Source organism: Phocoena phocoena, chromosome 18 (assembly GCF_963924675.1).
Source record: "Phocoena phocoena chromosome 18, mPhoPho1.1, whole genome shotgun sequence".
Taxonomy (NCBI): domain Eukaryota; kingdom Metazoa; phylum Chordata; class Mammalia; order Artiodactyla; family Phocoenidae; genus Phocoena; species Phocoena phocoena.
In genome coordinates this window covers 32,792,112-32,820,089 of record NC_089236.1, presented here as the reverse complement: position 1 = coordinate 32,820,089, position 27,978 = coordinate 32,792,112, and the positions used below count along the sequence as shown (strand labels likewise).

Here is a 27,978-nt window from a genome sequence, read left to right as displayed (position 1 = left end):
GGGTTGTAGTGGTTAAGAGAATTTATATAGTGCTCACTACACAGGTTTATCATTTAGTAGACCTGAGACCCTAAACAAATGGCTTAACCTTTTTCTTCCTCAGTTTCCTAACCTATAATATGGCATAAAAATAATTATCCCATATTATAGAGTTCATAGAATTATATACATTAAAAATGGTTAATATTTGTAAACCAGTTTAAATAGTGCCTGATGTGTAGTAAGTACTATATAAATGCTTGGTAAATAAACATGATCGTAGGGTTATTATGAGGAATAAATGAATTAAAACATGTAACATAGTTCATGCTTGATATGTGCTATATGATCAGTAAGCTACTTTTAAAATGTTATTGGTTGCCTAGGAGTAGTCACTCTGGAGTTTAGTAGATTAAGCTATTGTATTGGGTTATTTGGGTTATTTGCTGTTTGTAATTTACTTTATAATTTCAAATTTTCCAATAGCCTTGAAGAAGTTTTAGAAGCTTTAACATCATCTGGAGAAGAAAGAAAAATTGACAGATTTTCTTGTATTGTGGAAGGTCTTCGGCACAATTCAGTTCAATTGCAAGTAGGTTTCATGTTTATCATTCATAGTGTTTTTTGTAACTGTTTCCTGATTGACTTATATTTAATACTGTAGTATGAAACCCCACATGCCATTTAATATTTTATAGCATTTTAAATAAATACAGAATTCTAACATACCATAATTTATCTTATAGATACAAATTTATGTACACCTATAATTATTTCCTTAGGTTCCTAGAAGTTGACTTACTAGATTTCTCTGTGAAATATATAATCATAGTCCATGAATTGTTATCTCAATTGTTGATTTTTATAATTTTTTAAGAAGTCTAGGCAATTGAGTGAATTGTGGCTTTTCGTTGTATTAGTTTTATATCTGAAAAGTTGAGAGTGTCCATGAGTAAAAAGACCAAGATACACTTAGAAAAATCCTTTCAAAGATTTTTTTTTCTTTCAAAGATTTTTAAGCACTCCCAAAAAGTTACATTTAGACTTGAAACACTATAGTACCCAAGCTGCATGTCTAATATTCATTTAATTTCTCCCTTTTCTTAAAGACACAAGAATTTTATTGCTAGAACTATTGTTACAATCATTGCTAATCAAACCTAAGTATTTTTAAGGAATTATCGATGACTGATTCCTACCTTCAAATTAAAAAAAAATTAATTGGTGTGGTTGGGACCTGGCTATTGGGATTTTTGAAAGATCCTCAGGTGATTCTAATGTGCAGTAAAATTTGGAAAGCAAGGTGTTAATAGCTATGAAGTAAATCTGTTTCACACTTAATAGTAAAATATTATAGTTTTAATTTTTACTTGAAAGCTCTGTGTACCTTAGCCATTTAATTGTTTCTCATTGTGGTAGGAATGGAAAAGCCAGATCTTAGTGATGTTAATAAAAACTAAACATGGTATTTGATGAAAAATCAGAAAATGTTAGGGACTGTCATATTAATAATTTATTATGAGATTTCTGAAGACGGTATTTTGTGAATCTGCTTCTGGTGACAGTGTTTGTGAATGGTGGTGAGGAACCCTGTGTGACTGGTTTCTCGGGACAGTATGCAGACTTGAAGATCTGAGTACGTGTATGGTCACTATTGCGTGGGTCCAGTTCCTGGAGCTTCTGGAAAAGAGCTCCTCCTTCCACATCTGGGAGTGGGGGCCTGGGCTTTGTGTCCATCGCTGACCTCAACCCTGCTCCTTCAGTTCCTCGGTGGGCTGGGGTCTGTTAATCCATTTACCATTACCCTCATTTCCCTTTCCTTCTCATTTCTCATTGGCCCCAGATTTCCTGTTCACCACAGGAGTAATGAAGAGTGAGCCTAAAAGAAACTGTGTAGAGAAAAGCTAAACAATTACTTTATCTGGGTTTTCCGCTAGTACTCATGTAACTTTTACTTGCACAGTGTTTGTGCAAATACCAGTAGGTTATTATATTAATTTTGGTAATTTGTGCAGCTTATTAGGAATTATGTCTAGTTTAAAAATCTCACCATGAAATGTAATAGTCCCATGCAAAGTTTATTCCCTAAGTAAAGACCTTTTGGTCCTAATGCATACTTTTTGTATTTAATGACACACATGTTACAGGAATGATGAAAACAATAGAGTTCTGAGTCAGGCAGCCTTGAATTTGAGTCCCAGCTCTTCACATCGTAGCTTTAGTGACTCTGGATCAGTTCCCAAATCTTTTCTATACTTCAGTTTTCTCAGTTGCAAGATGGCAATAATCTCAGTACCTAGCTCATTGTTGATGCAAGGATTACATAGGATATAGGTTTAAATGCTTAGTACGCTGCTTGGTTCATTAGCAGAAGCGTTCAGTAAATGCTAGCTTTAAAAAGTAATTTTGGTAAATTAAAAAAATAAAGTCAGTGGAGATTAAATGTGATCTTCATTTTTTAAAGAAACATTACCAGTGTTGATATTAAAATTGATACTTTACTATACAACCCAGCATTTAATGAAAACTTGCTAATGAAAACTTATGTTCACACAAAACTGCATGCACAAATTTTTATAGCAGGTTTATTTGTCATAGCCCCAGACTGGGAACAACCCCGTGTCCCTCAACAGGTGAATGGTTACACTGTGGTACACCGTACATATAATACTATTCCATATCAAAGAGGAATGAACTACTGACTTAACGCAACTTGCGTGAATCTTCAGAGAATTATGCAGATTGAAAAATGCCAGTCCTAAAAGGTTACACACTGTTGAAAAATGCCAGTCCTAAAAGGTTGCCCAGTGTGGTTTCATTTATATAACATTATTTATTTATTTTTTTTTTTCCGTACGTGGGCCTTTCATTGTTGTGGCCTCTCCCGCTGCGGAGCACAGGCTCTGGTCGCGCAGGCTCAGTGGCCATGGCTCACGGGCGCAGCCGTTCCGCGGCATGTGGGATCCTCCTGGACCGGGGCACGAACCCGTGTCCCCTGCATCGGCAGGCGGACTCTCAACCACTGCGCCACCAGGGAAGCCTTATATAACATTCTTGAAATAACCAGATTATAGAGAACAGTTCTCTAAGAACAGTTTACTGCTTTACTGGTTGCCAAAGATTTGGATTGGGGTCTGGGAAAGTGTTGGGCGTGGCTGTAAATAAATAGCAGGAAGGAGTGTCGTGCAATTAAAGCAGTTCTGTATCTTGATTGCGGTGATGGTTACACAAATCTATACGTGATGAAATTGCATAGAACTGTACACGCATACACAGATGAGTGTAAAGCTGGTAAAATCTGAAAAGCTCTGTGGATTGTACCAATTTCAACTTCTTGGTTTTGGTATTGTACTATAATGATGCAGGATGTTACCAATGGGAGGAATTGTGTGACGAGTACTCAGGACCAACCTGTACGTATTTTTTTTTTTTTTCAACTTCCAATGAATCTATAATTATTTCAAAATAAAAGTTTTAAAAAATCTTGATAAAATTGGGCTTCCAACTTTTTTTACAACATTATTACATCATTTGATGTTTGAAAGCTGTGAGGGAAAGGATAAAGAAGGGCTCTTTAAGAACGAAGTCAAGTTTTGCCTAGGTAAATGACATGATTGACTCATTAATTGGAAAGTTTGACTATTGCAACATTAAAATTCTTGGTTATTTGTCATATTAAATTTGTTTTGGCTACCAGACATTAAACTAAATCTATCTGGTCTTTTAAAATCCTGATTACTGTATGAACTTGAAGGCAAACTGCATGAGTCAAAAAAATTCTTGGGTAAATTTATTCATTTGTATTATGGGTAGTTACTCTGATTTTACTGAAGGTGCTAAGTTATGGAAAAATAACTTTATAGTTATGATAAAATATGATAAAAAGAACTATTAATTAAAAACTATAAATTAAGATTACTATTCCATAGAAGACAGTAAGACTTGAAGAAATGAAAATATATTCGTCTAGAGAATTGATATAATTTTGAAATGATTTTTTAAACAGTTTTATTGAGATAAAATTTATTCATTTAAAGTGTACAATTCCATGTTTTTTTATGTATATTCAGAACGGTGCAATTTTCACCACAGTCAATTTTAGTACATTTTCATCATCCCCAAAAGAAAGCCCTCATGCCCTGGCCGTCACCCCTCGGTGCCCTCATTATCTCTAGCTGTAGGCAGCCAATACTCTACTTTCTCCCTCTATAGAGTTTCGTATTCCAGATGTTTGTTATCAGTGAAATCACAGCGTATGTGGTCTTTTCTTCCTTCTTTCACTTAGCATAGTATTTTCAAGGTTCATCCATGCTGTAGGATGTATCAGAGCCTCATTTTGTTGTGGTTGTTGTTGATGCCGTATATGATGCTGCTGTATGGTATCCGGCATTTCGTTTATCAGTTGTCAGGTGGTGGGCATGTGGACTGTTTTAAACTTTTTGGTTATTATGAACAATGCTACTGTGAATATTTGTGGGGACGATTTCTTTCTTAATGACGGCTTATTTGCCATATTTAGTGTTAAGGCATTAAGGGTGGAGAGGAGGGGCTAGCAGCAGCCTCTCTCTGGACAGCTGTGGAAATTGCTTGAGGAATTTTTATCAGGATACAGGTGGCTGATTATATTAGCTTTTATGAAACTAATTGCTTAAGTTGTAATTAAGTATATTTTCTGTTACACTTAGTAGTGTCATTTTTTTTTGTGTGTGTGTGTTTTTTTTTTTTTTTTTTTTTTTTTTGCGGTACGCAGGTCTCTCACTGTCGTGGCCTGTCCCGTTGCGGAGCACAGGCTCCGGACGTGCAGGCCCAGCGGCCATGGCTCACGGGCCCAGCTGCTCTAAGGCACGTGGGATCTTCCCGGACCGGGGCATGAACCCGCGTCCCCTGCATCGGCAGGCGGACTCCCAGCCACTGCGCCACCAGGGAAGCCCTTGTCATTGTTTTTTGATGTCCTATAAACACTATAATTTCTTGATAGAGTTTTTAAAGTTTAATTTTCAGTGAGAAGTGAAAGGTCATTTTAGCATCATTTAAATTCATTTCTTGTGAATTGTTCTCAATTGAACAATTCAAAGAATTGTTCTCAATTCTAATATTCCCTACTAAACCATTTTGTTGTGTGTTTATACTCTAATGGATGTTTCTTCTTCCTGTTAAGTCAAATGTATGAAATAGCTAGCAGGTAGCAAGCTTAAGTTAAGAGTAAAGTTATTGTTTTCCTGATAGCTAACTTAGGGGGAAAAAAGTAAGTAGATTCTCTTTTCTGGGGTTGCTAATTCTATTTCACTTAAAATGATCAAGCAGTACTTTAGTAATATCTAAATACTTTTCTCTCTGTGTGTTTCTAAAGTTAACAAAAAAAAAAAAATGTTTTAGAACTAGCTGATTATCAATTTTCCCATAAAGCTATTGCTCTAAGTACCCATTTTATTCCATTAGCTATTTAAGTTGCATTTATTAAAATGTACTAGTCAGGGGTGATATTAGCAAATGAAATTAAAAATAAAACTTGTTAGTTTGTCTCTGAATAAAATAGAAACCAATTGTTTGCTTTTAAATTGGAGAAAATGGGAGATAGTAAAATTAAAAAATTCCTTATTGTTCTCTTAGTGCAAAGTATATTTATTCCAAAGTACTTTTTAAGGGAGGACTGTTACATTTACTCAAGTCTGCTAATAATAATGATGAAGATAATGTGACTACCTCTGATTCTGATAGGGTCCAGTCTTCAGGTGTGTGATTAGCTCCTTGTGTTGCCTGGGTCTTCCTTAGAAGAGGGTTGGAATAATGTGAGTGCACCAATCTCTAGTATCTGTCACACTTTGATTTTCATTGTTATTTTCATTTCTATCCTCTTATTGTTATTTTTTCTTTCTATGTGTGTCTTCTTTCTTCTCTTGTTAGAGCCATACTTTGCTAGAGTGTCAGAAGCATTATCTAGATCCTAAAGAGTTTGTTCAAACCCATGTTGTTGGGCATAGGGCTGATGGGATTGTGGTAGATTTTTGTCAGGAAAGGAATCAAAGTGTGGGAATCCTGGAGTTTTTGGGGTTGGCTATTTGACTTTTCCTCTGCATCTGTGTCCTCAGTGACGGCACGCTGTACCTTCCCTTCCTATGGTGTCTTCCTGGACTCTTGGAGTGTCAAGAACACAAAGGATCTGTGGTTTTATGCCACTTGTAAACTACCGTGTTAGTCTGCCACACTTGTATGGGTGCTGCTGTCAAAAGACACGAACTCCTAGGTCAAAAACAAAGGACTTCAGTTACCTACAGCCATAGCAGTAGCTCAAGTATCAGCTTTGTCAACCCCAGTTTCCAGTTTCAGTGGGTTGTGTTATAGGGACGACACCCTGAGCTTAGAGAATCCAAGTCTGCTATCATGGGCAGCAGTTACTCTGACTGATACAGGCTGTGATGAGCTCCATTCCATTTGTCTCCCAGAGTATTTAATTAAGCCTGCTGGTCAGCAGTGCTTCAAGCAGCAGGTTGAGGCTGCCCTGCAGTACTGACTTCAGGCATGCCTTCCAGGTCCCAGATCCCATCAGCTGAACAAATCCTGTAAACCGTCAGGGTCTATCTTAGGACACCAGGAGGCTTTCTTATCTTCTTCTGTTGCTTTTTCACTCGGCCTGAGGTATTAATGATTGCACAGACTTCCCTTTGTTCAGCAAGGAGGACATCTGGCGCAACTCCTTCATCTGTAACAACCCTGCCAGTGAGTGAAAGCTGACCTGAGTGCCTTGCAGGGCTGATGCAGTGTCACTGATTACTTCAGCTAAAACCAGGGACACATTTCGTATCATCTGTTCTAATTCAGTGACTCATCGTAGGGATAACTGTCTGCAGGTGCACGTATTTAGTGATCAGTGTTCTCTCCAGGAAACTCCCCAGAGTAACCAAAGTTCGCCTGGGTGTGGAGAGATGGCCACAGTTGTCTGAGGCTGTACGTGTGCTGATACTGTTTCCTCACACACCTGAGCATCTCTTATGAGCACCTCTGAGGTGTAAGTCATGGTGTTTTGGGAGAGAGAGGCATGTTAATGCCTGGCTTCCCCACAAGATACATAGTTTTGAAGGTGCACATGGTGTTCCTGGAAGGAACATGTTGTTTATAGTTGTTGGGGACCCCCAATTGGGATCTCTATCAGTTGGGCTACCAGGTGACAGTGCTTTCAACAAGGCCTCCCAGCCAGCTGATAAATTTTTGGATTCTCAGTTCAGGAAATAATTGAGTCCAGTCTTTATTTTGGAGGGACTGTCTGAAGACATGGCTGCAATGGCAGGTCGTGTTACAGGAGCTTGGAGAACACAGATCTTTCAGAATGGGCTGTGGGTCTGCCTGCCCTTTTGCTCTGGAGGGGAGATGCTGTCTCTGTCTTCCAAGATGGTTTGCTATACAGACATCCTTGTCAAGGTCTTGCAGAAGAAAAGCCATCTGTACCTCTGCTTGCAATACATGCAGAGACACAGAGAGAATTGCCTGGCAGCAGAGAGCAGACCGTTGCACCTCCTTCTGCCACCTTTTTGGCTTCTTTTCCTTCAGCCTGATGCTCCTGGTGTTGTTCCTGTATACACAAAGGTGTGCGTTTGTTGTACCTTGATGTTGAGTGAATGGAACAAAACCTTCACTGTTTTCGGTTCATATGATACTACAGAGTAGTAGTACAAAGTACTCTGTACTTTGAAATATGTTACTTGGCAATAATCGACAAATATGACATTGAAACAAATCAGTTACAATGCCTTTTTGAATTTAGGCAAGGTTATTAGCTTCTGTTTGTTTTGTTTCCCTTACCCCTTAAAATGCTCAAAATGTACCCAAGTTTAATTTTGCACGAGACCAAGCCAAGGTCTTCCTATAATGAATAGTCATATCTTGATTTACTGTTTCTTTTTGTTTCAAGTATCTCCTACCCCCTCAAAAATGTCAGTGTTAACTAGAGTTATTTTTAATATCAAGTAAGTCGTTCGCACATTTAATGAAGGATACAGAGTGTACTAGAACGTTTATCTTTAGGATCACTGTTGGGGCATTCCAGAGGGATGCAGAGATCAATTTATTTTAATTCCTCTCTTTTTTTACCACTACTTTTATTGAGGTTTGCAGCAGTTTGGTTACTGTATCTATATGAATCAAACTGTTAAGCATATTAAAATGGACTAGTATATAATATGCCATTAAGCTAATAAACATTAAAGAAACAGTAAAATAACACACTAACGTGAACTCATATTGTCATGTGGAGCACACACCTACTAAACTAAAAAAATCATTTTTGTCCTAGAGTATACTGCCAATTTTCTGAGTCTGTGTAATACATTTTTTCACTTATGCTACAATAGACCACCAAAAAGATAACACTTAATTCATGACTCAAGGTAACTGCAAAATTTCATAATTAACCAGTCAATTAGTTAATTATTCAGAGATTGCGGTTCAGGGTTCTGCTAGATATTAGAACTATAAAGATGAATGAAATACACTGCTTAAGTCCTTAAGAAGCTTATACTCAGGAATTTATAGCTGACTAATGTTTCATATGAAAATTGCAATACTAGGAGTTTCAACAAAATGGGAGAACACAGAAGAAATTCATGATGTCTCAGGGGGAGTGTCTGAATAAACCTTTAAAAATCCAAGTTCTGTCTTGAATCCAACTGTTCCTGTTCATATAAATTAGGGCCTCTTGAATCCTTCAGTTTATTTCTCTGCATCTGTATGAGATATATGCAGTTACCTCAAGCTCTGACTTGTCCTCTTACTGTGTTCATTTACCGAATATTTAATTGGAAATATAAGTAAAATTATAGGACTTTACATATGCTGATATACTTCACTCTTTCTGTGTTTGTCTACATAATGTAGTAGTCTATTTTAGTTTATATTCTGAATTAATGCATGAGATTTAAAAATTCTTTGGAGTTTCTTTAGTTGCACTGGAGGCAAGATATTTCTCTATAAGCATCATTTACTCATTTTAACTTGATAATGTAGAATTTGATTGTGCAAAGAGAGACAGACGATTTCTGCTATGGGGTAGAAAAGATGAATAGCGGTCTGACCTGTGTCTTCCAGGCCCAGATAGTAAGTATTCACAGGTTCTGATAGGATTTTTATTTAAGTACTTTACTGGTGCTTGTTTCCAGTCTGAATTTAGCTTCGGAAGCTGATATGTTTTCAGTGTAGTATAGCCATCATTTTACATGTGAAAACATGTTATATTCAGGATGAATATGTTGACCAAGTGTGAACTTTCTAAAGAATGTTTGCTTTTGCTGTTTGTTGGATACCTTTTCAATTCCTTCCACATAATCGTGGAGAAAGCATCTGTGCTGGTGGCCTTTGAAAAACCTGGACAGGCCTGTGTTCGAGGCTCAAGCATCACTGCTGTTAGTATACCTGGCATTTTGTACTTAAACTTGTTTGTCTGAAAAGGGTTGGAAACCAAAGGTTAAATATGCATAAAGTGTTTATTTTTTCTCCTGTTTGTGTTGCACGTAGTGATAGACAGCAGTAAATTAAATTGTGTACTAGAGGAACTTTAGGTGATGCATATTCACATGTGAAGAAACCTTCTCACTTCATTTTCAAGGGCAGAAAGCTGCTTTGCTGATTAAGTGATGAAAATTCCAGCATGTGTCTTTGTCTTGCTGTTTAACCCCTTTCTACTTCTAATGATTTTCCTTTGATCATTTGCCTTGTTCTTAAGATTGCCTTTGACAAGCTCTATCCCTCATATTGAATATCTTTGAGATTTTTGCTTACAGTTTATCTACTTTGTCCCCTGTTACATGTCTTTACCCCTCTAGTTTACAACATTGCTGACATTTGTCCCACTATTTGTAATTACTGTTTTGGCTGCTTATTTTCCTAATCCTTGGCTATGTGGGGTTTGCTGGTCTCAGCTTTTGTAGGACATTTTCAGTCTGTTGCTGTTCTTGAGGAAATCCTCAACTGTCCCGAATTCTAGCTGGATATGTGCGTGCCTGTGTGTGCAGACACATCTTTATAGCTAGAAGTTATGTTAAAAATACCTTTTCTCATGTAAGGCTCCTTTTTGATAATTGGGGCAAGAGTAACAAATGAGGTTACAGCATTTACTTTCCATATTGTTAGAACTGAGTACATATCTAACACCTAAAGATGTGTCTTACTTATAAGCCTTGTTTAAACCAAAGGTTAACGAGCAGTATTTCTAAAGTATAAAGGTACATTTGGAGCAAGGAGAATATTTTAGAGCCAGTTTTAATTGTATGCTTTCATTTACTGGTTGCATATGGTACATGTGAGAAGGAAAATGTTTTCCATGTGCAGCAGCAGTTCTGTCCCTTTGTAGAAACTTCTCGTCAAGTCACCAATTTGCCAGATGCAGTGGTAATTATCTTATTTGACCTATTAGAGCATTTGACACAGTTGATCACTCTCCCTGTTGACACACTTTTCTCCCATTCTGCCAGGACACCACAATCTCTTCATTTATCTTCTACCACATTGATAGCTTTTTACTTTTCTTTAACTCATTTCCTCAACCTTCAAATCAAAACCTACAATTGAAATGTCCCAACCAGTTCTTGTACCTCTTCTCTCTCTCTTTACTACTCTTTCGGTGATTCCATCTAAGATCTTGGTTTTTACATACAAATGCTATGGTAATCTCTTTCTCCAACTGGAGTCTCCTATATCCAATTTCCTTTTCTAGTTTTTTCGATGAGGATCAATAATAGACAATATTTCCAACTTAACATCTCCAAAACTTAAGTCCTGATCTTTCTTCCCAAGCCTGTTTCCTCTGTTTATGCTGATTTTTTTCTAGCTTAATAAATTTCAGCCTTTGAATTGCCCAGGCAATTCAAACTGTGGATTCAGTCTTGCCTCCTCTCTTTCTATAGTAGTGATTCCTGTCTTTTTCATTTCATAGCTGCATCCCTGGTACCAAGAAGTGCTTAGTAGACATCATTGACAGGCTTGGAAGGAATGAAATGCATGAGCTAGTAAACAGAGAAGGTCTTGTGCTCAAAGATAGAACCTTCAGATAAGTTAGGATACTCCCAGGAGGGCAGAAACTCTTGTTTTCTTACCCTCGTCAGTTCCAGAGGAAGGTGGCTTTTGCCTGCTGTTGAAACTGTTAGTATGGCATAATTAGTGCAAATTAATGGAGATCATATATGCTACATTTTGGGAACATCAAACAGAACATGGTGATTAATTCTTTATGATGAATATCACAATTTCATTATTTCCTTGAGTTTCTGTTAATATTCCAGCATTCACTAATTTCACTTAAATGAATGTATGATTCCTAATGTACATTTCAATCTCAGAATTTTAGAAGCAGGATTTATCCTATTCTCCTGTGAAATTTGTTTCTTTCCTTGCATTTTATGTCTCTGTTAATGGTCCCACCTCCTATCTAGTTGAACAGCAAAGGTGGGAGGACTTGTAAATTCTTTCCTTTTGCCTCAACCACATGTTCACCCAGCCATCAAATGTTTTTCAAATGTTGTTCAAGACCTCCTCATCGCTCAACGAAGCTACTTGTATGATAGCACTTGAAGCTGTGCCTCCTCTGTCTGGCTTCATCTTTATTGGGTCCTTCCCCTGTTCTCCCACTTCCCGCCTTACAAACTGCTCAGGAAATCTGAATCCCTTGTAACTCAGCAAAAGAGCCCAGATCTTTGAACATGTAAACTGCTCTGCTTTAAACATCTTGGTCCTCCTTTTCATCTGGCTGTCTCCCTATTAATCCTTAAGAGTCAGTACTGTTCCTCAGCTTTCCTTGTTTTTATTTACTGTCTCCACATTCTCATCATATACTGAACACATCTCTTACAGTACATAGTATATTTGTGTTACTGAACCTGCTTATCTTCACTAGGGGAGGCAACATGTCCTATTTTACCTTTTTAGTTCCTGAGCCTTTTCTACTGTCTCTAGGAATTGAGTTATATGGGATAGATGCCAGATTGGCTCCCACTTATGCTGCTATGCTATACCAGTGTGAAATCATGTGATAAAAAAGGTCTAAATGTCTCAATATCTGTATTAGAAATCTAGAAGGAACTCTTTGGTCTTTATCTTGATTATAGAATTTTTTATCTCTAAAGATGTAAATCAATACATTTTACTGTATGTAGACATATGTTTACATGATATAAATTAATCAAAGAGTGGTTGTAGGTCATGATAGTGGCAAATTACTGTTACAGTTGGGAAGGGATCCTAAAGAATTAAATTCATTATTTCGGCTTAAGTCAGTTCCTAGTTTTATTTTTATGAAAAATTGCCTTTTAAAACGTTTCCTGGGAATAATTTGGATGATTCTTTTCCCTTCTTTCTCCTCAATTTCATGCTAATATTATTCTACACATATCAACTTTCCATTTAGGTGATATTTGCTGCTAATTTTTATGTTGTTTATTTTTGCTTCTTTCTTTGAGTTGTCTATAATTTGCATCTTTTCCTGGAAACCTGGTGACTAATACTAATTTAATTTCTCTGAACATAGAGAAATTAAATTAGTATGCTAATTTAAATATTTGTATGCTGTTTGAGATCTTTTAAAATGCTGAAAAAAACATTTGTGGGTATTGGGTAATGACTGGCAAGGAAGTGGAAAGAAAGCATTTTAAACTTGACTTTCTGACATGAACTGGTTACAGCTGAGTGAACGTGTACTGGAAAGGTAGACGCCGTTTTAAGTTTTTTCTTTTTTCCTTTTAAATATGTTTTCCTTTTCCCTCTCTTTCAAGTTTTGACAGTAGAGGCATGCTGGCCAGATTTTAGTGTTTAGATATCAAATAGAACAATTATAATATATTTCAACCAGCAGGAACTGAGACCCCTGTTGGTGTCTTAATCCCAAAATGGCATTTTAAATTCATATAACCTTGCCTTAAGGGATGGAGAAAGGACAATTTAGGGAACAGCATGAGGTTAAACACATTGATCAGTAAGCTGGTCTTTCTTGTTAGATTTTGGTAGAATGTGGACTTAGAAAAATAACATCATCAACAACAGCAAAGAATTCTTTGCTTCTCTAGAAGCAACCTCTTTTGCTTCCATTATATAGATTTTGGATAATGAAAGATATAATTCAGCCAGGGATTAAAAAAAAAAGGAGATCCAGGTTGAAAGTCGGACTGTTAAATATGAATGGGAAAATACAGCAATTTTTAATTTTCATCATTTACGTTATATACTAAAGCATTTAGTTAGCTATGTTATTTCTTTATGTCTTCTTAATAAGTGTAACACACAGTAAGCTGAATTTTTGTCAAAGTGTAGGAACCATTGCCTGATAAGTTAACTTCTAGTAATTAGCTGTGCAATGTTCATAATATAATTTTTGGTTATAACAACCCCATTAACTAGTTTCAGGCCTTTGCTAACTCTCATTGACTTAAAGTCTTTGGGTTTCTCTTGATGAATGGGAAATTATTTTATTATCCTATTTTAGGATAGGATCTATCTAAGGATATTTATAGTTTTTCAACTAGTGTGTGTTCAGTTTATGTCTTATGTGTATGGAATGATATTTTTGGAGAAGAACTTAACTTTTGGTTGGAGTGAATTAAAAAGTCCCCTGAAACTATATTTCTTGTCTAATTTGTAATTGACTAAAATATTTTACATACAAATTATCGTTTTAATAGACTCACCTGTGAAGGAAGATATTTGATAATACTTGGAACACAGCCTTGATGTTTCAGTTCTATTACTCCTTTAACGTCAGAATCCAAGTCTAAGTCTTGCTGTGTAATTTATTGTAGGTAGCATGTATGCAGCTTATCAATGCCCTTGTTACATCTCCTGATGATTTGGACTTCAGGCTTCACATCAGAAATGAATTTATGCGTTGTGGATTGAAAGAGATATTGCCAGTAAGTGCCCTGCAGTCTCCTTATTAATATTTAAATTAGAGAAGTACTTGAGTAGGGGGAAATTTAGATAAATTACCTTCAAGAATAATTTATCTGTGGGAAAAAAGGCTTGAGTATAAAATCTATTTTTGAAATAGATGATAAGGTTTGAGTATTATTTAACACTTTAAGTGTTTGAATGCTGTAAATCAAGTTGAATGGTTGGTTTATTGTTTATGTTTTTCATTAATTTTTTGCATCGTTAAAAACAAAACTATTCCTTATAACTCCTATTTAATATCTCTAGAATTTAAAACGTATTAAGAATGATGGCCTGGATATCCAACTTAAAGTCTTTGACGAGCATAAGGAAGAAGATTTGATTGAGTTCTTCCATCGCCTCGAAGATGTTAGAGCTGAACTTGAATATCCTTTTGTTCTGAAGTCTAATCAAATATGTAAAATTACTGCTAACCCTTAAACAGCCCCCACCCCATAAAATATTAAACTTCTGAAGCCATTTCTAGATAAACGATATAAAATCAAACCTTTATTGAATCAGAAGGATGTTTGTATAAACCTTTTTTATTTTATTAGTTTATGTGCGTTTTTGTGAATACATGCATATGCAAATGGATGTTACAATCTACAAATGGATGCTTTTTAGACAAGCCTCTTATGTACACATGTACAATCTGTTCTTTTTGTTTGGCACCTCCACTCCCCCTAGTGCCTTCATCATTAGGAATAGGTGCCCTTAGCCTGCTGCTTAGTTCCTACCCTGTACCTTGGGTGTATCCTCATACGGGCCTTTGTTAATTCTGTGCATCTGCAGATGTCTGTGCTTGTCCAGAGATCTGCCACCTTTCTGTCTTCCACTGGGGCTGCTCCATGGTAGGTAACGCCTGGCACCAGCCCTCTTGGTCAGGGCTCCCCCAGAACCCAAAGACTTCATTAACAGCCAGCTGCCCACTACTCTTTCTGCCAGCAGTATCTTGGCTCAAGAGAGGAATACTGGTTGGAGTTGATTGTGGAGGAGAAGCCAGGAAGTGTCAGGTCAGGTTGTCATTTGCACATAGTTTTCCCTCTATTCTCATTCCTAACTACATGTGTTTTATTATATGCTGAGTATATATGATGCCTATTTTAGGTTAAGATACACAGTAATCTTTCGAAGCCTTACAGAGCAGATTCCGTGTCACAGTATTGCAGTTGTTCGGTATAGAGGATAAATAAATCCACATATTCCTTAATCAGTTTACTGAAGCGAATGATCTTCACAACATGGTGTGGAACACAGTTAAGGAAACCAGAGCAGAGGGATATTTCATTTCAATTCTGCAGCATCTTTTGCTGATTCGAAATGATTATTTTATAAGGTAAGAGGAAGCTATATTCTAATATTTTCTTTCACTAATAAAATTCTATTAATTGTGAAATTCACCTGATGTTTGATTTGGGCAAGCAAATATTTTTAAGTTTTGTATTTCTTTCATAATATTGATTCATAGAATGCACTGTTTCCTCTGGGCATATATTTAGGTAGAAGATGGTATAAAATGATATTACTATTACTTTCTAAGCTCCAGCAGATTCTTGGTCACAACTTTTCAGCTGAATAAAAATGCAAACTAGCAACAAATTACTAGTTTACTGCGTGATGAATAATGTTTTCTGGTTAGTCCGTAGGCAGTAGGAATGGCAGATACTAAACATCACTTTTATTAGTGTTTAAGTAGCTAGCAAGTTCCTTAATAATACAGTTGTGTTTAATGTTGCTACTGTATCAGAACGCTAGACAAATGACTTCTCAAGTTTGATTATATCCTAGACATCTTGAGCGTAACAAATTGTTTAAAGAAAATAATTGTTTATCCATGTTTATCTGTAGTTATATATGGATAGTAACACTTGAGCTGCTGGACTGTTATGAAGATTAAAATGGTAACATGAGTGAGACTCCTAGCCAAATATCTGGCGTATGGTGTATGCTCAATAAATGTCCTCTATACCCTCTTAACTCTTTTATTACTGTTTTATGAAGGAAGCTGAGATCTTTGAATATAAAACCATTTTGGTCACCTTTAATTTAATTTTGCTGAAATTTATTCTCAAATACTATGGGTAATGTGTCTTTTCTTACTCTAATTTCAAGTAGAAGGAGTTGCTAGATAGTCTCATTCAGGCTGTGTCCTCTAGGTGATGTCAGAGGGTGCAATTTAGGTTTTTGATGTACCTAACAAGTGAATAGAATAAAAGTCCAAACGTGGTAAAACTTTAGGTTCTTCGAGATGAGTACAGATCATCCACCCTACCTCTTTACTTTGTAGAATTGGGAAGTCCCCGTGGTATTCTAAAATAGAGTTCAGGAACCTGTTTTGAGTCTTCATTTGCTTCTTTCTCATATTTTATTAAAATAAGACACTTTAAATATTTAACCACTCTATAAATGCTAGATAAAAAATACTAATACTTGATTAATAATATTTTTAAGTATCATAGGTACCCCACTAATTGTAATACTATACTCTCCTGAAGATTTACCTAAAAATAAACTTGGAACTTCCATTTATTCTAAAGTAGCCCCATCCTTTTCTTGATACCTGTGTGGTTGGTCTTGTCAACCTCTGATTTTTTGCTGCTTGAATTTCCAAGAATTTAAGACTGCTGTTTGCTTTTGAAGCGTTGAATGTGTCTGCAGTGTAACAAAGGGGGTTATTTAATCCCTTCATCTGTGTTCCAGGGAGCATGTGGTTGTGTCTAACTTCAAAACATTAAAAAGCACAACTGTAGTGGGGCACACTCAGGCGAGCCTTTCACTTTAGTGGAATCAAGAGTCTAAAGAAATATTACATTGTAGCATTACCAAAGTGACATTAGTGAAGCATAGAAGTTCATCTAGTTTGGTCATTTTTTTGAGTAACACCTTTTAAGTTTGATACTCGTCTGTGTTGCCTTCTTTCTTGGCTCTTTAAGCCCGAGGCCCTTGGTCTTTGTTCCAGATATGGTTGCTATGAAGGCAGAATTCTTCCCATGACTGCCGTAGTGAAGGTGATCCCATCGATTCTTTCCTATGTTCTAAAATTCTCAGTTATTTATTACTATTATTGTTGTTGTTGATTCTTATAGTGAGTATACATTTATTACAAGATAGAGTCAGAATTGTGGTCACTTACATAATACTTTTATTATATATTCATCCTTTTACTTAACATACAGTAAATTTTACTCTTTTTGCTGTGTAGTCCAAGATTCATAAATCTTGTTCTTTTGGTTTTACCTTCATTTTTCGGTTTTACTATCTCGAATGGACCTAGATTTCACCTTTCAGAAATATTCAGTTATCTGAACATTTTCGACTGATGAACATTTAAAATTAATATTGACATTAATAAATACAACTTTTGAAGTTTTTTATTAGTTAATTTTCATTGTAGAATGCAAAATATTGTCATTTAAAAGAACTAGTGCATAGGAAAATTAAAATCTTTGCTTACTTTCACATCTGGAACAAAAGGAAATTTTACTGAAATGGAACTTGATTGGAGAATGTACATCAAAGGTCCCGCAGAAAAATCAAATGCAGTAAGATAATTGGAAGGTGGATAGAAGATCAAATTCAATTCTGTAACAAATTACTAATGGCTTATTGTGTGCAGAATAGCATGTTAGTTGAATGTGCATGGGAGATAATTTCTGATATTTGGTAAAAAAGAAAACTGCAGAGAAAGTGAAGGTGATTTCAAAATATTCTCCAACAAAAATGACTTTTATTAATGAAGTAATGACATTTATGTTTATCCCCTAATTACGCTGTTTACATATTCCTCTGACATATTCACTACCTTACCAATATCACTCATAGAGATTATTTTCTAGATTTACATTTCTGAATTCCAGACGTACATTGTTCTTTACTAGTATTGCCTTACTGAAAGAGTTTTTGCATGAATTTTCAGCTACATTATAAATGAGCTCATAATTTAGGGTGGTGGAAGTGAGAAAACACTTAATGACATTATGTTTTTTAAAAACATTATACACAATAGCTGGTGTTAATTTAAGCCATGTTTTTATTAAAACAACATCAAGATAACATTAAATTAGAGTTAAAAAAGGGACAGAGTGCGTCATCTCAGTTTTTAAATGTGATAGCTAGAAACGTGTGTGCAATTTATGTACCTCAAGTGTAAATGTGGTTATTATAGCTAAAATATTAGGGAATGGGAGATTATTTCATTGAAAGAAGTTGAGAAAATTGAGGAAAGCATTGATAATACCTTCTTGCTTTAATTTGTATCCAAGAACACTATGCCTTGAATATTTTTACTCTATGACAATTAATGAACATTGTCTTATTTGCTAATGTTAAGCTGTAGTGAATTTTATTCAGCATCATGGATGGTTTATTAGGTACCAGGTAAATGGTCCAGGGCAGTAGGTCATAGTATACAGGGAAGGAAGTCTCAAGTAGCTGGAGGCATCGTCACATACGTGGTGAGAAGGGGTTGGAGAGGAAAACTGTGCAAAAAGTCATTGAGAAGAAATAGTCCTAAGTGGTGGTTCGGATGGAGGACTGTATTCATTAGAATATTACCCACTCTCTCTATCACTGTAGTTTGGTTTTGTTTGTAAAATCTTCGGGATATTTCTTTCACGTTTGTTGGCTTGAGTTTTAAGGGATGTATTTTAGCTTATTACTAACACAGGTGGATTGAACTTAATTGTACTAACACATGAAGCCTATTTGGGGATTTTAATTAAATTTAAATTTTGGACAAAAATTGTTATGCTGAAGTTTTCTAGCTTTCTTTTGAGTAAGGAACATTCATTTGATATTGTTTATAATTCACAGTATCACAAACATTCTAAAAACAGTGAACTGTATGTTTTTAAGAACCTTCCAGATAATTTTTTAGAAAATATATCTTTTGGTTTGTATTAGTAAAATGAATTAATGGTAGCTCTTTCAGTATGGTACAGTGATAGGTTGATGATCTCTGCTGAGGACTGCTTTTAAGTACATATCACTTCATTTTAATATTCTATTTCTTACTGCCTACTAATTAAGTCAAGATTCTGACCTTTGCAAGAAAATGATCTTTAAAGCACACTGTATTTATAGCTAAAAGATCATAAAAAATGTAATGTGTTAAAATCATTAGAAAGAAAGTGGCAGTTGTATTTACTCTCACTCCCATGTTAAATCTATATGTCAACTGTTGAAACTATACAATTGTATATTATTGAAGTAGAAATCGAGCTACTGAAATGTTTTGATGTAAAGTTACACTAATAGAGTGTACATTTATTCTTTTCCTTGGTTCTAGGCAACAGTACTTCAAATTAATTGATGAGTGTGTATCCCAGATTGTACTGCACAGAGATGGGATGGATCCAGACTTCACATATCGAAAAAGACTAGACTTAGATTTAAGTCAGTTTGTTGGTGAGTGTTTCTCTGTTATTTAAATGAAAATACCTTATGTCCCTTACCCATGGGTTAGTGCTAGAGTGTTGTTTCTCACAGTGTGGGCTGTAGACTCCAGAGGGTCCTGGATACCTTTCAGGAGGTCCTAATAGTCAAAACTATTTTCATAACAATACTGAGACAGTTATTTGGCATTTTTACTCTTGATATTTTCAGAGCAATATTGGGAAAACTGCTGGTACTTTGTTGTGAATCAAGGCAGTGGCACCAAACTGTATTAGTAGCCATGGGATTCTTTATTCTCAGTAAAACAAAAGAAATGAAACAAAAAAAGTGCCATTTTTTATTTAAGAATGTCCTTGATAAAGAACTAAAAAAATGTTAAGTTTATTAAATATCTACCTTTGCACACACATCATTTCAATATTCTGTGTGAATATATTCAATATTCAATATATTGTGTGTGTGAATCACTTGTGCTGCAAACCAGAGTCCAATTGGAAATACTTGTGTAATCGTCTGAGCTGCCAGCTGAAATGCCTGCATTTTTTTTTTAACTTTGAAAAAAGGATCGTCATACAAATTGTGGCTACTCAGATGTGAGTGTTTGGCACACACTTTCCTAAAAATGAAATAATATGTGTCTGTAACTTCAATGAAAATGATAGAATATGTTACCAATGATAAAATTGGAATATTCAAGTAAATATTTGAGTTTTGGAAAACTTGTACTTGCTACCATCATCTTGGCAGCTTTGCGGTCCTAAATTTTTTTCTGATGAGATCAGTGGTGGTATTACCCTATCTGTTTATTTTGATATTGTATGATGAGATGTGTCACCATTTGGAGGATCTGCATGACTCTGCAAACCACTCTTTCCCAAATGACCAGGGCTTGATGTGTCTAAATGATTTAAAGGTAACAGTACAAAATGGTCATTGACATCATACCCGATTCCACATTGTAACTAATGTTTAAGAAGTTACCGTATGTCAAATCTTGGTTTAGCATTAAAAAGGAATATCTATTATTTGCATGAAGTTGTTTTTTCTTCATATAATATTTGAGTTCAGGAAGAAGTGTGGAATGTATAGAATGAGAAAGGAGTAGATAATACTAGTGAGACTGATAAAGTGAATATTTGTTTCTCTCTGAAGGAGAGAAGAAATTAGGAGTTCTTGGGTGTGGGAGGGACATAGAAATGAAGAAAAATATGCTCTAAATATGTAGCAAACTAAAATGTGGAATGATTCTGAATAGTGTCCGAAGAGAAAACTTTTTCTACCTGGACATTAGGAATATTTTTTCTTGAGTAGGTGAGAGGTTTTGACATTGAATTCTTGAGAAGGAAATACTATATAATCTTTGAATACTTCTCGGCTATATAAGTGAAACATGTTACATAGTTATAATAAGTCCATTGTGTTTATTTATTGTAAATGTTTAGAATAAACTTATAGACACAATGCAGAAGACTTAAGTACAGAAGAGAGTGTCCCTGTATTTACACGCTTAGGTGAGAGAGGACAGTAGGGGAGACAGATATTGGAAAGTATAGGGCACAGATAACTCCATATATTAAAAGAGGGATTCAAGAGATGCTGTCTGTGCAACAGGAATCAGAGGATTAAGTATTAATTTAGTGCTATAGAGCCAGCCAAATGAAAGTAAAATTATCAAAAATTGGGATTAGATGGGAAACAGTGTTTTCTTATTTCATAGTAGGAAGTTATCTATAATGTCCTAAATAGTTAAATCAGAAAATAATGGTGTACATACTTTATTTAGAGTTAGGAAGCTAACCACCAGAGTTGTAAGAGGAAACATTTAGGAAGCGGGACTGAGTTTTGGATGCAATGATTTGGTTGACTTTTGCTTCTTCTAACTTGTTCTGTGGTATATTTTCTTAAACCATGTTCATTATTACTTTCATTAAAAAAAGAAAGAAGGGATACAATACATTCATGAGACATCCATAATGAATTCATTCATAATATGAATTACTTCTCCTGCAAAGTATCCCATCATGTGGATACATATCAGAGCTTATTAGTCAATCTATTATTGGTGGACATTTAAGTTATTTGCAGTTTTTTGCTAACATAATTTTTTTTTTTTTTTTTTTTTTGCGGTACGCGGGCCTTTCACTGTTGTGGCTTCTCCCGTTGCGGAGCACAGGCTCCGGACGCGCAGGCCCAGCAGCCATGGCTCACGGGCCCAGCCACTCCGCGGTATGTGGGATCTTCCCAAACCGGGGCATGAACCCGTGTCCCCTGCATCGGCAGGCGGACTCTCAACCACTGCGCCACCAGGGAAGCCCTAACATAATATTTTAATGAATATTCTTGCTTAAAGGCAAAGTCCTAGAAATACATTACTAGGTGAAAGAAAATATTAATTTTAAGTTTTAGTACATATTGCATCGTTTCTCATCAGCAAAGTTCCTTAATTATACTTCCACTGTTTTTAGGAGAGTAGGGTTCCCTGTGCTATCTCCAATACTTGACATTAGGGATCATTTAATCTTTGCTTATTTCTCATTAAAACTTCCGGACGCGCAGGCTCAGCGGCCATGGCTCACGGGCCCAGCCGCTCCGCGGCATGTGGGATCTTCCCAAACCGGGGCACGAACCCGTGTCCCCTGCATCGGCAGGCGGAATCTCAACCACTGCGCCACCAGGGAAGCCCTCATTAAAACTTTTTATATTTTCATATTACTAGGGAAAATCAAGTATCTGTTCTTATGATTTAGCAATTTTTAACTTTTTTATTCCTAATTTTCTGCTCATTACTATTGCACATTTTCCTAGTTGGTATTGACTATCCTCTTCTCTTTTTTCAAAATATTTATGAATTGAGGATAGCAGCCTTTTAGTATTGTATGTTACAGTTGAACTCCCTCCTCCTTTTGCCTAATACAAGGTTAGAATTGTAATTTGGTTTATCTTTCTCCTTATATTTTGTGACCTTGGTATCATGCTTAGAAAATCCTCCATTCCAACATTATATGTTTCACCATTTTGTTTATTTTATTACTGACACTATTTCTAATTTTTCTGTTTTTTTTCTTTTTGAACTTTTAAAGTAACAATGAATTTAATAAAGATTTTGTCATTGCAATTTTAGATATTTGCATGTATCAGGTGAAACTAGAAGAGTTTGAAGAGAAAATATCAGAACTTAACAAGAAAGTAAGTAATTTGACTAACTTTGCAAGACTATATGGGGGCTCCTGCAGCTCTGCTTCTGCCTCATGGACTCTGTGCCTTCTTCTCACTTCCTTCTTTACCTCCTTCAGGTATTTGCACAAATGCCATTCTCTGAGGAGGACTTCCTGGACCATTATATTTAAACATTTAAACTCCCCACTCCCAACTCTGACCCTCCCTGTGCTCCTTTTCTTGTTTTTCTACTGTTGTATTTATCACCATCTGATATGTTGCATAATTTAGGTATCTATGTGTGTATATACAAATGTCTTGTTTATTTCTCCCTCTGGAATAAACTTTATGAGGGATTTGTGTTTGCTTTATTCACTATCCTGGCACCTAGAACAATTCCTGGACCGAGAACTAAAACATATTCTTTGAATGAGTTGAATGAATAAATGATTGACAATGTATAGAGTCAGCATTTTAAGATTGGAGTATTTCTCAAGACATCATATAATTCAGGCCCTTAAGATTGAAATTATGTCTAAAAATTTTAAGAGAAAAAGTTTAACTTGCTTTCTGTTTTGATTAAAGTTACTTCATTAGACTAAGAGGAACCACATAAAATTATCATTTTCATAGATAAAAAGTATTGAATGTCAGCAGTTTCATTTGTTTCTGGTCAATAGCATTGCTGACCATCTAGCCATTCCCCACTTTTCTTTAAGGTACTGTTTTGTGCTTTTATCTCTACTTAATGGGTATCTATTGGACTTTTTCTCTGTTTTTAAAATTTTACTTTTAAATTTTATTATTTTTTGTTGTTGTTGGATTCTTTACATTTTAAGTAGTCATTCTGATTTGAATTCTTAGGGCTGGTTCCTCACATTCAAAGAATCATGGTAATTACTGCTACCACCACCTCAATGAACACATACAAAAGGAACAGTTACACTGAGTTAGGCACTATTCCAGAGAGTCTACATTTTTGATGTGTCAGGCCCTAAATGAATCTTGAGAGAATTGTACATTTTTTATAGACTTTTAAGATAAAACATAACTTGCAAATGGTAGACACTTTCATAAGTTATTTGTAACTTATGAAAAACTTTGTAAGTATCCTGTCCAAGAAGTCCTACGTTTCATCAAATACTTAGTGAGATGATATTATCTCCCAGGCCTTTGGCTGTAGGCTTGGATTACAGCTGTGGATATATCACCATTGCTACGAAGCAACTTAGTTTACAGGGGGAAACAAATTATTAGATCCTTTAAATTAAGTGTCATAAGTGTTCCAGTTGATAAATGTTTGTGTTGTATGGTGACCTTTCACCCCACTGACTCTGTATTCCAAGCTCAGTAAATACTTCAATTCATCGTGGGAAAGTAGTAGCAAACTTTCAAGTGTTTGATTTGAGTGCATCCCAGATAGTTTAAATTTCCTTTTTTTTAAAAACATCTTTATGGAGTATGATTGCTTTACAATGTTGTGTTAGTTTCTGCTTTATAACAAAGTGAATCAGCTACACATATACATATATCCCCATATCTCCTGCCTCTTGTGTCTCCCTCCCACCCTCCCTGTCCCACCCCTCTAGGTGGTCACAAAGCACCGAGCTGATTTCCCTGTGCTATGCGGCTGCTTCCCACTAGCTATCTATTTTACATTTGGTAGTATATGTAAGTCCATGCCAATCTCTCACTTCATCCCAGCTTACCCTTCTCCCTCCCCATGTCCTCAAGTCCATTCTCTAGTAAGTCTGTGTCTTTATTCCCATCTTGCCCCTAGGTTCTTCATGACCATTATTATTATTTTTTTAGATTCCATATATATGTGTTAGCATATGGTATTTGTTTTTCTCTTTCTGACTTCACTCTGTATGACAGAATATAGGTTCATCCACCTCACTACAAATAACTCAATTTCGTTTCTTTTTATGGATGAGTAATATTCCACTGTATATATGTGCCACATCTTCTTTATCCATTCATCTGTCGATGGACACTTAGGTTGCTTCCATGTCCTGGCTATTGTAAATAGAGCTGCAGTGAACACTCTGGTACATGACTCTTTTTGAATTATGGTTTTCTCAGGGTATATGCCCAGGAGTGGGATTGCTGGGCCATATGTTAGTTCTATTTTTAGTGTTTTAGGAATCTCCATACTGTTCTCCATAGTGGCTGTATCAATTTACATTTCCACCAACAGTGCAACAGAGTTCTCTTTTCTCCACACCACCTCCAGCATTTATTGTTTGTAGATTTTCTGATGATGGCCATTTTGACCAGTGTGAGGTGATACCTCACTGTAGTTTTGATTTGCATTTCTCTAATGATTAGTGATGTTGAGCATTCTTTCACGTGTTTGTTGGCAATCTATATATCTTTTTTGGAGAAATGTCTATTTAGGTCTTCTGACCATTTTTGGATTGGGTTGTTCATTTTTTTGATATTGAGCTCCATGAGCTGCTTGTATATTTTGGAGATTTATCCTTTGCCAGTTGCTTCATTTGCAAATATTTTCTCCCATTCTGAGGGTTGTCTTTTTGTCTTGTTTATGGTTTCCTTTGCTGTGCAAAAGCTTTTAAGTTGCATTAGGCCCCATTTGTTTATTTTTGTTTGTATTTCCATTTCTGTAGGAGGTGCATCAAAAAGGATCTTGCCGTGATTTCTGTCATAGAGTGTTCTGCCTATGTTTTCCTCTAAGAGTTTTATAGTGTTTGGCCTTACATTTAGGTCTTGAATCAATTTTGAGTTTATTTTTGTGTATGGTGTTAGGGAGTGTTCTAATTTCATTCTTTTACATGTAGCTGTCCAGTTTTCCCAGCACCACTTATTGAAGAGGCTGTCTTTTCTCCATTGTATATTCTTGCCTCCTTTATCAAAAATAAGGTGACCATATGGACGGGAGTTTATGTCTGGGCTTTCTGTCCTGTTCCATTGATCTATATTTCTGTTTTTCTGCCAATACCATACTGTCTTGATTACTGTAGCTTTGAGTATAGTCTGAACTCAGGAAGCCTGATTCCTCCAGCTCCGGTTTTCTTTCTCAAGATTGCTTTGGCTATTCGGGGACTTTTGTGTTTCCATATAAATTGTGAAATTTTTTGTTGGTAATATCATCATTTTGACAATGTTGCTTCTTCCAATCCAAGAACATGGTATATCTCTCCATCTATTTGTATCATCTTTAATTTCTTTCATCAGTGTCTTATAGTTTTCTGCATAGAGGTCTTTTGTCTCCTTAGGTAGGTTTATTCCTAGGTATTTTATTCTTTTTGTTGCAGTGGTAAATGGGATTGTTTCCTTATTTCACTAACTGATTTTTCGTTGTAGGTATATAGGAATGCCAGAGATTTTGTGCATTAATTTTGTATCCTGCAACCTTACCAAATTCATTGATTAGTTCTAGTAGTTTTCTGGTGGCATCTTTAGGATTCTCTATGTATAGTATCATGTCATCTGAAACAGTGACAGTTTTACTTCTTCTTTGCCAATTCGTATTCCTTTTATTTCTTTTTCTTCTCTGCTTGCTGTGGCTAGGACTTCCAATACTATGTTAAATAAGAGTGGCGAGAATGAACATCCTTGTCTTGTTCCTGATCTTAGTGGAAATGCTTTCAGTTTTTCACAATTGAGTATGCTACTTGTGGTGGGTTTGTCATATATGGTGTTTATTATGTTGAGGTAGGTTCCCTCTGTGCCTACTTTCCGGAGAGTTTTTATCATAAATCAGTGTTGAATTTTGTCAAAAGCTTTATCTGTATCTGTTGCGATGATCATATGGTTTTCCTCCTTCAGTTTGTTAATATGGTTTATCACATTGATTGATTTGCGTATATTGAAGAATTCTTACATTCCAGGGATAAACGCCACTTGATCATGGTGTATGATCCTTTTAACATCCTGTTGAATTCTGTTTGCTAGTTTTTTGTTGAGGATTTTTACATCTATGTTCATCAGTGATACTGGCCTATAGTTTTCTTCCTTTGTGACATCTTTGTCTGGTTTTGGTGTCAGGGTGATGGTGGCCTAGTAGAATGAGTTTGGGATTGTTCCTCCCTCTGCTATATTTTGGAGGAGTTTTAGAAGGATAGGTGTTAGCTCTCTAAATCCTTGATAGAATTCACCTGTGAAGCCCTCTGGTTGTGGGCTTTTGTTTGTTGGAGGATTTTTTATCACAGTCTCAATTTCAGTGCTTGTGACTGGTGTGTTTATATTTTCTATTTCTTCCTGGTTCAGTCTCGGAAGGTTGTACTTTTCTAAGAATTTGTCCATTTCTTCCAGGTTGTCCATTTTATCGGCATATAGCTGCTTGTAGTAATCTCTCATGATCCTTTGTATTTCTGCATTGTGAGTTGTTACTTCTCCTTTTTTCTTTCTAATTCTATTGATTTGAGTCTTATCCCTTTTCTTCTTGATGAGTCTGGCTAATGGTTTATCAATTTTGTTTATCTTCTTAAGGAACCAGCTTTTAGTTTTATTGATCTTTTCTATTGTTTCTTTCATTTCTTTTTCATTTATTTCTGATCTGATCCTTATGATTTCTTTCCTTCTGCTAACTTTGAGGGCTTTTTGTTCTTCTTTCTCTAATTGCTTTAGGGGTAAGTTTAGGTTGTTTATTTGAGATATTTCTTGTTTCTTGAGGTAGAATTGTATTGCTATAAACTTTCCTCTCAGAACTGCTTTTGCTGCATCCCACAGGTATTGGGTTGGCGTGTTTTCATTTTCCTTTGTTTCTAGGTATTTTTGATTTCCTTTCTGATTTCTTCAGTGATCTCTTGTTTATTATTAAGGAGTGTATTGTTTAGCCTCTATGTGTTTGTATTTTTTACAGACTTTTTCCTGTAATTGATATGCAGTCTCATAGCATTGTGATCGGAAAAGATATTTGATGCAATTTCAATTTTCTTAAATTTACCGAGGCTTGATTTGTGACCCAGGGTATGATCTATCCTGGAAAATGTTCCATGAGCACTTGAGAAGAATGTGCATTGTGTTGTTTTTGGATGGAATGTCCTATAAATATCAATTAAGTCCATCTTGTTTAATGTATCATATAAAGCTTGTGTTTCATTATTTAGTTTCATCTTGGATGATCTGTCCATTGGTGAAAGTGGGGAAATTTTCAACTTCCCTACTATGAGTGTGTTACTGTCCATTTCTCCTTTTATGGCTGTTAGCATTTTCCTTATGTATTGAGGTGCTCTCATGTTGGGTGCATAAATATCTACAGTTGTTATATCTTCTTCTCGGATTGATCCCTTGATCATTATGTAATGTCCTTCTTTGTCTCTTATAATAGTCTTTATTTTAAAGTCCGTTTGTCTGATATGAAAATTGGTACTCCAGCTTTCTTTTGATTTCCATTTGCATGGAGTATCTTTTCCATCCCCTCACTTTCAGTCTTTATGTGTCCCTAGGTCTGAAGTGGGTCTCTTTTAGATAGCATCTATACGGGTCTTGTTTTGTATCCATTCAGCCAGTCTGTGTTTTGGTTGGAGCATTTAATCCATTTACATTTAAGGTAATTATCAATATGTATGTTCCTAT

General features: G+C 35.7%; 1 protein-coding gene across 4 annotated transcripts in view; it reads left to right on the top strand.

Moving 5' to 3' along the window:
- The window catches only part of DIAPH3 (diaphanous related formin 3), a 556,147-nt gene that overhangs the window by 166,160 nt on the left and 362,009 nt on the right, over positions 1-27,978 (top strand). For all 4 annotated transcript variants that reach the window (XM_065896255.1, XM_065896254.1, XM_065896253.1 and 1 more), the window contains 6 exons: positions 466-571; positions 13,752-13,862; positions 14,149-14,267; positions 15,104-15,220; positions 19,172-19,290; positions 22,400-22,464. In XM_065896255.1, the coding sequence (XP_065752327.1) occupies positions 466-571; positions 13,752-13,862; positions 14,149-14,267; positions 15,104-15,220; positions 19,172-19,290; positions 22,400-22,464 (637 nt within the window). The remainder of the gene's footprint in view (positions 1-465; positions 572-13,751; positions 13,863-14,148; positions 14,268-15,103; positions 15,221-19,171; positions 19,291-22,399; positions 22,465-27,978) is intronic.